General features: G+C 38.8%; 2 protein-coding genes and 1 long non-coding RNA gene across 3 annotated transcripts in view; all 3 read right to left on the minus strand.

Moving 5' to 3' along the window:
- Window positions 1-2,487: 2,487 nt before the first annotated feature.
- LOC131885060 (uncharacterized) lies at window positions 2,488-4,779 on the minus strand. Its single transcript, XR_009373787.1, has 2 exons — window positions 4,486-4,779; window positions 2,488-2,795 (listed from the first exon to the last, which is right to left on the minus strand). It is a non-coding gene; the product is annotated as an uncharacterized LOC131885060 (long non-coding RNA).
- A 1,908-nt stretch (window positions 4,780-6,687) lies between these two features.
- Window positions 6,688-8,919, minus strand: LOC131885395 (serine/arginine-rich splicing factor 3-like). The gene is made up of 2 exons (XM_059233428.1): window positions 8,527-8,919; window positions 6,688-7,550 (listed from the first exon to the last, which is right to left on the minus strand). The coding sequence occupies exons 1-2, from the start codon at window positions 8,749-8,751 to the stop codon at window positions 6,924-6,926; spliced, it is 852 nt and encodes a 283-aa protein (XP_059089411.1). The 5' UTR covers window positions 8,752-8,919; the 3' UTR covers window positions 6,688-6,923.
- Window positions 8,920-12,712: 3,793 nt separating this feature from the next.
- The window catches only part of LOC131885199 (collagen alpha-1(I) chain-like), a gene marked incomplete in the record, with an annotated part of 1,850 nt that continues 1,327 nt past the window's right edge, over window positions 12,713-13,235 (minus strand). Inside the window, 1 exon segment of the mRNA XM_059233156.1 lies at window positions 12,713-13,231. Within this exon segment, the coding sequence (XP_059089139.1) occupies window positions 12,952-13,231 (280 nt within the window).

Consider the following 13,235-nt stretch of genomic DNA (forward strand, 5'->3'; position numbering starts at 1 on the left):
TGGTAAACTTTATGCATTTACATGCCGCAAGCAATTGGCGAGGTATACCTTTCCACAAGTAGTTTTTTCTGGAAGTTCCAGGACAAACCGATATCTCATTTCCCATTTTAAAACACGGCGAGGGAGAATAAGTTTGTTCAGGGAGCCAGAACGAGCATTTATATTGGGACAAAATGATGTGCAATTAAGTGCTTAGATTAATAAAATGCCAAACTTATCAAAATTGACCGTAGTGTCTGAACATTTTTCGCCAACCTGAAAATATCGTCAGGGATAAAAAGTATTCACCCATATTAACCAAATTACTAAAATGTCAAAAAATTTGAGACGTAGAGGAACTTGATATTTCGTCAGCACGTAGGCCCGCCATCCTTAACACGGAAGGCCTAATTCCGTTCGTTGAAAGCACCTAGTATGGAATCAGGGTCAGGCGTGTATCTTAATGCTATCTCTGGACTGGCCATGAGCAATGACTTCGTCAACTCTACATGCAGGACCTTCCGGCCTCAAATTGAGGCCATATTGGCAGGAAATGGAGGATATATTTGGATATCCAAAATTTAAATTTGATTATGGGCGTATCGGCGTAAAAACTACCGAATTTTTTATGCATGAACTGGTAATAATTGATGAAATCCAGGACGGACAGTTTTAAATGTTCAGTCAGAATCAAGCACTGGGGCATTTTCTATGTGTTTAAAATCGTAAAGTTACCTAATCCCGGTGGTTATATTTTCTGGTTAAGTGTTTGCTCAAATACCAAGACATCTAGATATGTTTTTCTTTGTCAAAGAGACAAAAGGAACAACTTTTGTGAAATACACATGTTTAAAAGTAGCTCAGATAAGTGTGTTAAATCACTTAAAGTGCATTAAAATGTACCATTGTCAAAAACGTAGTCAATCAGTATTAAACATACTCTTAGTTATGGATTGACGTAAAATTTCATAAACTTCTATTCCGCAGATGCCTACATATTACAACTTAAAGGTTGCGTTTTACGCCTTAAAAGATCGAAAAATGGCCTAATTATGTTTCCACTTATTCCCAAGGAATATGATTGTGTTTTTCAATGACACGACAAGAAATGATATTTCGCCATTTTCTTGAAGATTTCTTTAAAAGCAAAAAGTAGCAAAAAAAGTCGCTTAAAACTTACAAAACATGCAAAATTGCCTTTCATTTTATTTAAGTGCCAAAAGCTACAATATCCTATCGTGTTCCTAAAATATCTGAACGATACCTGTGACAGTTTAATTTTCCAAATTGTCACTTTTTGCAATGATTAATTTCTACGTACTAGCGATGTTTTTATTGAACGTTAATAGAATTTTGTCAAAATTCAAGATTAAGCTTCATTGAAGTTGCGATTGACAAGTATGGCATCAAAATTGTGAAATATTGACATTAAGTAAGTTTTAAGTTATATTGCAAACTATATTCGGGCTTTTCTACCTGCTTCCCAAAAGGTGAAAAAATTTCATTTATATTTTAGGCATAGAAAAAGCTTCTTATATTTCTTGGCAATTGCTTTAAGCTATAACCGGAGCAATTTGCTGTCAAATTCGATGAAAATGCAATCTTTTAAAACAAGATATCTTATAGTTTGCTCCATGGATTTGAATAAAATTTTAGTTGGAAACGCACCTAAGGTTACTTCCAACATCTATTGATTACGTTTTTAAAAATGCTATCTCTTTGTAGGTTTTAATTGGATTAATATCTAATCTGAGCTAGAATCCAAAATGATTTTTTACAAGAAATGTTCCTTTTGTTTCAATAACAACGAAAATTATTATTATAAGTCTTGGCATTTGCAAAAAATCTTTATCAGTATTGTGAGTAACACCGTGTAATGTGATGTGCGAGTGACTACCACACATCATGTTAAGGAACTTGAGATGGTTTTGTTCAAAAATCGAACAGAACAACCCGGTGAATCTGAGTAATAATAAAATTGCAATCATTTGGAAGAGGCTACTTGCGACAATCTTGGTTTTGCATTTAAAAATTCTCCTAGCCAAATCCAAGGCTGACCCCGATTATTGGAATAGGTTTTTGATTGAAAGACAGTTTCAAGTATCCCCCAAAAAATAAAATGACACCATGACGTTTTGTCATTTCGTCAAATCGTCATATGGAAGTGAAGGAAAAACACAGCAGGATTCGAACCGTCATCCTTTTTATTTAAAGTTAATGATCCCAAGCTTTGAGCAACCAAGGTATTAAAATGTGACTCGCCATTTCTTTCACTTTAAACTTAAGGACTCTCCTATTGGAGTAGTCTTATTCTTGATTTTGTCTAATTACTGGGAATTGCCTTTCTTATGTTCATTGGATTTGTCTTATTGCTCTGAATTGTACTTTTGCTGGGAACCGTGTTTCTTTCTTTTCATAGATTTTTTTTTGTTGTGTCTTATCCTTGGCTTAGTGTTGGAGTTTATGCAAGACTGAACCAACTCTTTTTCAATCAAAAAATTTACAAAATTTCAAGCATCCATCTTGGAATTGTATTATAATACCAAAAAGAGACCAAACCAATCACAAAAATATTCGCCCGTGTTAAATCATGGATCCATGGTTAAATAAACACTTTTCGTCTCAATTGACATGCTGAGTTACTTGGAAGTTCCAAACCAATTGCCCTTCTTCCTTGAGATCGGTTCTGAGTCCAAGTCCGGAACACGGCTAGTCCGATTGTCGGAATACACCTAGCCTGCGGGCGGTATGTTTAGACCATCGGAGAATTCGCCTTGGAGCAAAATGACATTGAGGTTGGCCTTCGTCGCCGTGTCCTAAAAAGAAAGAAAGACAAACCTAAGCTGAATTCTTGGTTACAATCGTCTCCTCTCCTCTTGTCACCCTTCTCATCACGGTGGTCAAAAAGTTTTTTTTTCAAATTTTTCTGACGAGTCCGTATTCGAGTCCTTTCTGAAGATCCGAGTCCGGTCAATGTCTCGGAAATCGAATAAAAGACTCGAGTGCACTTAGACTCAAGTTCAGACTCGCCCCAGCACTACCTGAAACTGCACACCGTCTTTTAGATAAGCTTCCCAAAAGAGGCAATGACCATGGCAGAAAAACCTTTTCCATTTCACTGATTTGTGGCATTTTTAAGTGTTTTAAAATTATCTGGTTAACATATAGTTCTTGATCCCCATTTCTTTCTTTGGGGATTGTCCAAAAGATAGAAGCAAATAAAATATGACAATTTTTGAAAGTGTTCTAAAGGAAGAAAAGGGAACAAGCAAACTCACTCTCAAAGTTAGCCTTGATTGAGATTGACTTGGATTTCAAAGATTTATTGGCATATCCAAATCCAATGAAAGCATCTGCCTTCAAGGAATCATTCTGAATGGGCATTCAAATACTACAACCTAAAATTTCAGAACACTTATACTGCAAACAAAATGTGCTTTTATCTTAAATGGTTACAAGTTTCTTTACGCTGGGCTTTGTCCTAAATCTAACTGAGGCATTATTGTTTTTAAAACGAAAACAAAGTTTCTGTACCTTTCCACTAGAACAATGTCATCTTTTAAACAATCTATTAAAAGACATGTATCACGGCTGTTCAACCTTCATGTCAGAGTTCTTAATTAATAGCATATTTTGAAAATGACATCAAAAGTAACGAATACCGAGTAATATTTTTATTGCAACGCACTGCTTCCACCATTAAAACGCAACATACTCATATTCTTTGATAGATATCAAGCTAGTCTCCGGAAAGAGAGTTCTTACTTTAAATATAAGCCAAGGACGACTTCACCACTGGACAGCGACGGGGGAGGGGAAAATGAGTTATTCCAATTCCAATCAATCAAATGCAATCAATGCAATCTTTACATGAGTTGACTCAATTATATAACCTCAGAATGCAAGGTCAGTTTTGATCCCAATCGAACGTCTATGGCAAAAGTTATGAGCATTTAAAACTCGGACCACGGAGAGCACAAATTGAATGAGCTAGCACCACCTTGGTAAGATCTTACCAAGGTGGTGCTAAGCAAGTCATTTTCTGCCCACGTCCTACTGAGTTTCAGGACCTCATTGCTTTTGACGCAGACGTTCGATTGAGATCAAAATTGGCGAACGCTTTTTGAGCTAACTAAAGTCAAACTTGTGTGAAGGAAAATGCATTCGGTTCATCTGGATAAAAGTTACGTTTCCTCCACCCTACCGTCTCTGTCCAGTGATGACGTCGTCCTTGTATAAGGTAAGAACAGTTCTAGACCAAGTCACGGAAGTAGTGGAGAGGAAAGCTCTCTGAAACCCCGCTATAAGACGTTTTTTAGTTTTGCGTTACCTCTTAATTGAGTACTAGAACATGAAGATGGAATTCATTGAGCACTCTCTCAGCGGGAATGCATCAGATCAGGAGGTAACGCATATCTCCAGAAAACCTCGCTCGAAGACGTTCGATCTTCGACCGAGTTTTCCACACCACTACTGACGCACTCCATGACCAAGTGCATAACTAACCCTGATAATATCTGACTTAGCATCGGCCAGGCGCTTGCTTTTCGGCAGAAGGACGATTTCGTTGAGAGGACGTTGGTAGCCAAGAAAGAGGTATCGAAGGCCATTCAGACCTTTCATTTCTAGGACCTTCTCGGTGACGTCCCTGATTGTGATGGTGAGGCGCATATGGTCCAAGTTGAGAATTTCCCCATCAATGTTAACGATGACTTGGCAGTAGTGAGGATCCATCTCGGTCAAACAAACAAACAAACAAACAAACAAACAAGCGGGCATCAGAAACAAAATATTGTGTGATCAGCTGTCCAATTCCGATGATGACAGCGTTGCCAGGTTTCAGAAGAGAAATAAAACACGACGAAACTTTGGCATCTCCTGCACCGTTCACTTGGATGAAAATTACCACTAAGTAGGATCACAATATCTATTCCAATAGGTGTACTTAGCAAAATTAAGCTATGCTTGGGTTAGTCATATTGCCAAAGTTATGTACTAATCACAACATAAAATTCGAATATTCAGCCTGCTCTATGTCAGTTACCTTGGACTTCTAGAAATATGGACTACGAATGAGCTTCCCGCCAAATCGACCTTCTCTTGTTCATAACAACTCTGAGGCACCTTTCGAATTAAAGTAATAAAATGAAACATAGATCTCCTCAATTAAAGCTGTTTTCTTGTTGATAAAATGAGATTGATCCTTTTCACGAAATATTCAGGATGAACAAGATGCTGATCTGTCTAGAAGGCAGGAAGGGCAAGGCAAGAATCAGCACCCTAAGGAATGCAGGTTCAAATCCCGATGCTGGAAGATATCATGATACAATTTTCCTTTTCATTTAGGTATGGTATTGCTATCTGATTGATATGGAAGGCAAAAATAGCCTGCATAACATTTGAAGACTTCGTGTCAAACATTTTCAATAATGAGCATTGGCATTTAATCTTGGCGTAATTGTTCAAAATGCATTTCATCATAATGCTTTTGAGAAGTGGTGGAAAGGTGGAGGCTTTTGTATTTGATGCATAATTCTCAAGCCATCGAGATTTTCCTTGCTTGACAATTGCGATGAATCAGATCTTCAGTCCAACGGAATTAGATTGAGAAGATGTAAGCAATTAAGTAGCAAATGCAACAAGATTTAAAACCAAGAACACCCGCAGAGTAGTTAAGAGCAAGCATAATTTTCAACCTTGACTTTCATTGTTCATAATATTCTGGATAGATTTCGCAAAAAACGGCAATTTCTGTTGAGCCTTAAATTTCCTCAGCTGTCAAGAGATAAATGAAAAATCAAAGACCATTCTGGAAGCTGAAAAAGGAACGAGTAATTCTTTTAGTTTTTGGTTCGTTACTGAAATGTAATGGAATTACAGTTCCTTTTTCTAAGAAAGGAACGATTACTGTAATTTCGTTACTTATAGTTTGGTTACTAATGGGTTGGAAAATGATCATTGAATGAATCAAGTCAAAGATGAACAACCTTAAAAAAGAAATAATATTGCTACTCCAGCTACCGTTTAATAGAAAAGGAATATGAAAGCACTGAGTGCATTTCTTGTGACCAAATGTGTTATACCTTTCAAAGACATTTTCATTCCACTGCTGGAATAATTTGCAAGTTTTTGCAAAACTCTTGACATTATTTGATTACTTCTGAATCTTGGCATTTTATGGGGCAAAATGATTTTTGACTTAGGTCTTTAAGTCAATTGGGTATAAACAATTCGGATCTGAATCAGATTAAGCAAAACATCTTATTATACCACTTGGGTCGAGCAAAATAATGCGGATTATATTCGGGTTAAGCAAATATACAGTATCTCAGATTCGGATTCGTTTGGATTGGGCACAGCTATACTAACTATGAGCCTCCAAAACTTCATTAGGTCATAGCTAGGCTCCACTGAAGATAGAGTGGTTAATTGTTAAGAATACATTTGCATTTTTTGCAATTTTCACGATTAGATCAGGATGGTAAAATTGTTTAAGGATGATCCATAAAACATAGCTGATCCGCCTACATCGGACAGCGAATGCAAACTCATTGACATTTCAATGTTTGTATCAAATTTAACCTACTCCTGAGTGGAAAGAACGGCTCTCTGACGCTTACGTTCCATCGGTAAAAAGGCCAGTGCAAGTTACGAAATCATCATGCAGAGATCAATGTAAAAGGCGAGAACATCTACCAACAGTTCATACCCAGGGAATAAAACAATGCAAATGATTCTATTTATACAAAGCTTGCCAACACTGGTTTCTGATATCAAAGCACTGCACAAGATCGTATGATACATTCTATCAAATTAATTCTAGATCGAACTAGGGGCTCAAGATCGAATATTCTGAACAAGCGTGATCTGAAAAACAGTTTCTTGGGACATGATATAACTATTGCATTAAAATTAACACACAATAACAAAAATATCCACAGGGACTACCACGGATCCTGATAAGGGGAGGGCGAGGCCGGTTTTCGGCGACTTTGATTGGGTTCTTCATAATAATCGAACGAACTTCGTCGGTCATGAAAACTAGAACCTGGTGACGACCTTGTCTCAGAACGGCGAGGCCAAATTTGATACGGTCGTTCAGGCGGAATATCCGTTACATAGCGTCGTTTAACGGGCGGTGGCGATGGGATCCGATAAGAAAACTTTGGACTTGAACTCGGGCCAAGATCACTCCGAATATATCTCCGATCATCCGAAGGATGAGAACGACGCCTTTCATAAATTGGGGTTCTTTCTTGACGTCTGGTTGGCGCAGAGGTTGGGATGGGACTGGCGGGTTTTCGCTCCCTTGGGGTACTAACTTGATCTTGACTGCGTCCTCTTAAATCTCGATGATCTCGATGAGAAGGTGTTCCTGACAGACATCGTTGCTCCATTCTCCTCACGGCTTCAAAGGCACTGATCGTGTCTGGAAGTTTCGAGGTGGGCAGATCTCTTGAAGTTGAGGGATGTCTAGGTCTCGAGGGCCTGACTGAAGGTGAAGAACCCCGATTGGTCGACCCTGCCCGTCGAAGAGTTCCATTTTTTGATCTGGCAACAAGTGGGTGTTCCTTAAAGAGCCGAGCAATATAATCATTATTAGATCAAAATTAAGGCTAGACAGATCCGTCTAAACTAATTAGGTGGTGGATCAAATATATGCATAGGGAGTTCGCTAAAAATGTATGGTCCTTACGTGCTAACCTTTGGCTTTAGCTGTTGTTCTGGGGGTTTGGACGAAGATGGCTAAAGATAAAGCGCGGACTTCTAGAGATGTGGACTGCGAACGGAAGCCAAAATTACGTATCTCCTATACCGTTGATCTTATGCCAAATAAGCACTTGATACGACTTCAAGATCTTGTTAAAAAATAACTTGCCCAAACTTCAGCCTAAACCTGTACTTAGCGAATTCAGGAGACATGGTCAAATTTATGTAGTAAACAATGCATAAAGTTCCATTTTTTCGGCCTGCTCTTGGTCAGCGACATAAGCTTTTGACAACATCACTTTGAAACGATCCACTTTACAAGTCAATGACACAAAAAATTACTTACTTTCAATTGACTAGATCTACGTTTCTTAATTTATTACTTTAATTCGAAAAGTGGTTCAGAGTTGATATGACCAAAAGCAGACTGATTTGGCAGGAAGCTCGTTGGCAGTCCATATTTCTAGAAGTCCTTGGATAAACTAACCTAACTTAACCTAATCTGACCTTTCGGTTGCCAGGACCTGGGGGCGTCTAGGCAGCAGCGCAAACCTGCGACAGCTCGGTTGCAAGGGCCTCGAAATCAATGGCTGCTGATAGCAAAAGGTTAGCTACCAAAGGTTGATACTAAAAATGCCCTCGATAGTGAGTCATAGATGTCTAAAATTTTGATATCGGCCAACTATCCGCATGGCTGGTAGATTTACGCATTAATTTCCCAGCATCACATCTGCGACCATTTTGCTGTCCGAGCATTTATATCCACTAATCATGGATGATTCAAAAAAGAACCTCTTTGTAGAGGCACCCCCTGATGGTGGAAGTAGTAGATTTCACCTCGCTGATTGTTTTTTTCAAGCCATGAGTGGCCCTGAGACCATCCTTGTCCACTTGGAATTCGACCAGAGCGAATCCATTGCCCTCTTTGGCCAGCCATAGGTCTTGGACGGGTCCGTACTCGGCGAAGAGCTCTTTGAGCTCGTCTTCATTGGCATTGGGCCCCAAGTCGCCGATGAATACTTTAGGCTTGAGAATCCATAGATCACTAAATGTGGCAGCCATGGTTTTTATTTAAGGGAGGCTGGGGCATGTTCTTGTCTCATCACTCCAATGTGTTCCTTGGGAAATTGGGACAGGAATAATGTTTCGGCTAATTCAACCGACTTTAATATTACGACTAAAGCTCTTGGTGGGACTATTATCAAGTGACAGAAAATAAATACTTCATCAACAACAGCTAACTCACAGGGTGACCAGAGGTAGGGTTAAGATATTCTGCTATACCTTCAATTCAGGGAATATCTTTGAGCCGGATTTTGAAAATCTATTTGATCCCAACACTAGTTGTAAGATAGATTCGTGGCCGTGCAATCGCCGATTCCCCTTCACCACAGGAGAAAAATTGGCAAACATGTTCACTCTTTAGCTTGAAGTCCAAGAATTGACGCTTTGGACTGCAGTTTTCAGAGAAGGTACGAAAGGGATCTGATTGCCAGGGGTTGGAAAAACATGTTTTTTAGGTTAAATTAAGTTTTCAAGTATTCCAGTCATTTTGGGGCAAAAACTTTTTCGCGAATTTTAACCATAAAATAACCTAAAACCGAGAAATTTCGGGGAAATTGAAGGATTTCGGTCATGTTTTTAGGGAAAATTTACCTTGCCTGATAATGGTTGCCCCCACTCAAAGACTTGTTTGGCATTGGTTCCCAACCTTTCATTAAGAGGACCTGTTCAGTATATTACAAATGATCTAACTACTATTGCCTAAAGGCAATTGGTAACTCTCACATCATTTGTCGCCAAAACAAGGTTCGAAATGCAAGTATTCACAATCTTCAGGTCAAAACCAAAACAAAGGGCCTAGTGCCTGCTGAAAGCAGGCAAGAGACCCAAAATGATCAAGCAATTACTTGTGGGCGGGGAAACGATTTTCAGACGGCACAAAGAGTGGCCCTTAACTTCTTTCCATCCTGTACACAATACAATACATTCTATATGAAAGCTTTTACTCACTATTTTCTCCTAAAGACAAAGGATAAAAGCATTTATTTTCATCTCGTATTCGCTGTTTTCATTTTTTAAAACTCCTTTGCCAAAACATGTCCAATGTAGATAAATGAAATGTAAGAAATTCGCTATCGCTGATCCTGACCAAAGTTCTAGTTCAGCCCTATATTCAAACGCTAGCCGGATAAACCAACTCTAATTCGTTGGTATATCAGACATTACATGAATATAAAGCTAAAGGATGTGTGCATTGTCATTTTGAATTGCTGGGGATTGCTACACTCCCTGTAATGGTAACGTTGCCGGCAAAAAAAGATGGAGAAAAAGTATGTCGCTCTGAGCTAACACAAGTTTTGATATTATAAAAAGTGCATTCAAACAAAATACCCATTTTTATTGATGGTCATAATATTAGTGAATTTCTGGAATTTAGTTGCCACGAGAAAAACTAAAACGTAAGGGCCGCTTCAGGGGTTGACAAATGGAATGAGAAACGAAAATCTTTGGTGTTTTTGGGTCGTTCAAATTAAACTATTCTGATACGTAATTATATTTTAATTCATTTTATGTTAAAAGAAAGCACTGTGTGACGCTTGAAATTTCGCTACAGCTGCGCTAGTCCTAAATCAAAGAGTATAAGTTTATTTCATAATGCATATTTTTTTGAAATAATTTGCAAGGAGGCCACCATTCTATGGAAACGATATTTCTTAAAGCAATATTTGGCATTGAGAAATTAAATTTCAGATAAATCACAGGCTCAGATCAAAAGGTGACTATTGACCATGCATATGGAAAACATATATTACTTGTGTAATGGTGCCCTTTGGTAAAAAGATTCAACAACAAGGGCTAAATCTATTAGTTAAACTATTGGCTTCCACCTTATTTAGAAAAATTGAAAACGGAAAATCAGAAAAAAAAGAAAAAATCAAATCTATTTCCCAGACAAAATCAGAAAAAAACGTGAAAAGCTTTTGAGCTCACAAATACACAATTTTGAAAAGCTCAAATCGCCAAGGGTTTGATCAAAAATTGCCGAAACACGCCCGGAAGAGCCTTTTTTGGAGCAAAAAGAGCACAGCTAGGTTGGGCTAGAATTAAAGCAAAAAATAAGGCGTTTTCATGTTTGGTGTTCTACAAAAGTTGCTTGTTCCGCGACCAAACTGAAAGTAGAAGGCTTACTTTAGGGCTGCCGAGCTATTGATCTTTTAATTACATTCATTTACGGCACAAATCTGAGATCAGAGAAAAATAATTTCTTGAATGAGTTGAAGTAAAAATGCCCATTTGAAAACAAATATGCTCGATAGCGATCTTTAATCAGATTTGGAAATTTGCAAAAGAAATGTCACAAGGGTTTGCGGAAGAACAGAGTTGAAAGGTTGAAAGGCCGAATTATTCTAGAGCTGTTTGTCCGTAAAATGAGAAGAAAAAAATGTACCTCTTTAGACCTGGACTTGTCCACCATGATCATGCCTTGGAATCCAATGTTGGTTTTCTTTTGATGGGATCAAACAAAAATCGCTGGGTGCTACGACCTGTTTCCAACTGTATTTGACATTGGTAGGACGGCGTACCAGAAACACGCTAGTTATCCTCAAAATGTAAACCTGATTTCTCTTCCAACATGAGACTTTATTTTCAATGATTTTTTGGCAGCAATGAAATGATTTTTTATTCCATAATCAGGCCACTTTACTGAAACTAGTCAACCGGCTTTGAGCAATGGTCATGATGGAGTCAAAGGGTGACAAATCAAGAGGTAGCAATGACATACATACTTTGTGCTATTATAGGAATGTAAAAGTTATCTATCGGAAATTTACACCTTTTCGGCATTTTTGTCTTTTTCCCAAAAATTCCCAAGTCGGATTTTTTTTTGATCGTGGAAGCCTTACTTAAACTGCTAAAGATATTCACTTCGTTCATTTTTAACATTGTTAATCAGGCATATGGTGTCAAGCTAAGACATATTTCCAACGTAGCAACGTGTCTGCAACGCAACTTTTAACGTAACCTAATTCCTTACAACCAATCCGGAACAATCCCAAATATGGTTCAAATCATATTTTTTAAAGTCGTTGTCCTTTAATGCAGCCTTAAACTGTCAATTTTTTACTTTGATGCCAGCCAACACCCGAAGGCAAATTCCGCCTTCTCCGTTGACAAAAGCTGCTAGCTAAATGAATACGGGGTTTCCTTTCATTTGGCGCCACACGCGTAGCCTTCGTGGTGATGCGAGTTGGCCCTGCGCATTTTCCTAATGGCATTGTGAAAAATTCCTTGAAAGAGGATCTGGCCAAAAAAGAACAACGCTCACACAATGCTCCTTCATCTTGAACTGTTCTCAATGTCTGTTTATTTTTTCAAGGAGGCGCAAATTGCTTTTCATGTTGTACCCTCAACGAAGAAGAGTCAGAGAAAGAGAGCATCCTTTATTCGGGGTTCATCCAATGCTGCTCTTGTTGCCCAGCTTTCTGAATTGTCAAAGACAACCCAACCCCCTCGTGAGTTAGAATCTGCTAGCGGGTGGCCCACTTCAATCGGACCTGGGCGGATCGTATTAATCACGAGGAATATTCTAAGCAGCACGGCCAATTGCTCGTTCATAACACTTTCCATCGCAGACCTTGTGGTTTGTTGCACAATATTTTGTGTTGAATGCCTTGCCAGGGAGGGCTTGAGTGGTGGTTGCCAATTGTGATTGCAATCGAACTTGACCTAATTTTGTCGTGGCAGTTCCCCTCGAAATGGAAGGGTGAATAATGTCCCTGCGTTTCAACACTGGCCACTCAAGCTAAATGCTCATGGAGGGCAGACGCTGATGCTTCGAAGACGAATAATTGAACAGATCATCATAAAGTACCATATGCGAGAAAGGGAAAAAAGAGCTGAAACATCATGTGTAGGAACGAACGGGGGAAACTGGCTTGAAATGCTTTAAAAGGATAAAAGCATTTACTTATCAGTGAAAACCTCGTGCATGAAAACCCCTGCACCGAAAAGAACGCGGTTCAACTGAAATGGTGCTATAATTCAACCTTGTGACACAAGATATACAACTTCAAGACATGAGATGGCTAACAAGTACTTGATTTTGATATGTGGTTCCCACGCATTGAGACGAAGATGTTGGAATCATAAGAATCCAACCAATTTGAACTTGGGATTCTCAACGGGATCTTTGGTTTTCATTGTTATCAAATAGGTGATGTTTCATACTAATAATTGAAGTCAAAACTTTTGCATATTCTATGATGATGCGGCAGAAGAGCCAGGCCGATACCGCGGTCGTCGCTTAATCTTGGGCCTTCTCCGAGCGTAAACCACATCCGGAATGTCAGTCGACTCTGAACTTGGTTGCGAGAATTTGACCCCATGTTTCTCGAGGATTTCTTGCTCCAACAACTGCCCCTCGTCCAGATTTTTTTGGTCACTCTGTCTAGCGGAAAATTTCCGTATTTTAGAGGCGTTAGGAGCAGATTGCTCGGGATCACGCCTAATCCGAGTGTCGGATGGTTTGTCATCAAAAAGTC

This window comes from Tigriopus californicus, chromosome 8, assembly GCF_007210705.1.
Source record: "Tigriopus californicus strain San Diego chromosome 8, Tcal_SD_v2.1, whole genome shotgun sequence".
Lineage (NCBI taxonomy): Eukaryota > Metazoa > Arthropoda > Copepoda > Harpacticoida > Harpacticidae > Tigriopus > Tigriopus californicus.

Bases quoted from the DNA above. Each gene is read 5' to 3' on its own strand.
- LOC131885395 (XM_059233428.1), bottom strand. From the start codon at position 8,751: ATGGCTGCCACATTTAGTGATCTATGGATTCTCAAGCCTAAAGTATTC. The intron at 7,551-8,526 runs GTGAAATCTACT...CGGCTCTTTAAG, and splicing joins TGAAAAAAACAATCAGCGAG to GAACACCCACTTGTTGCCAG.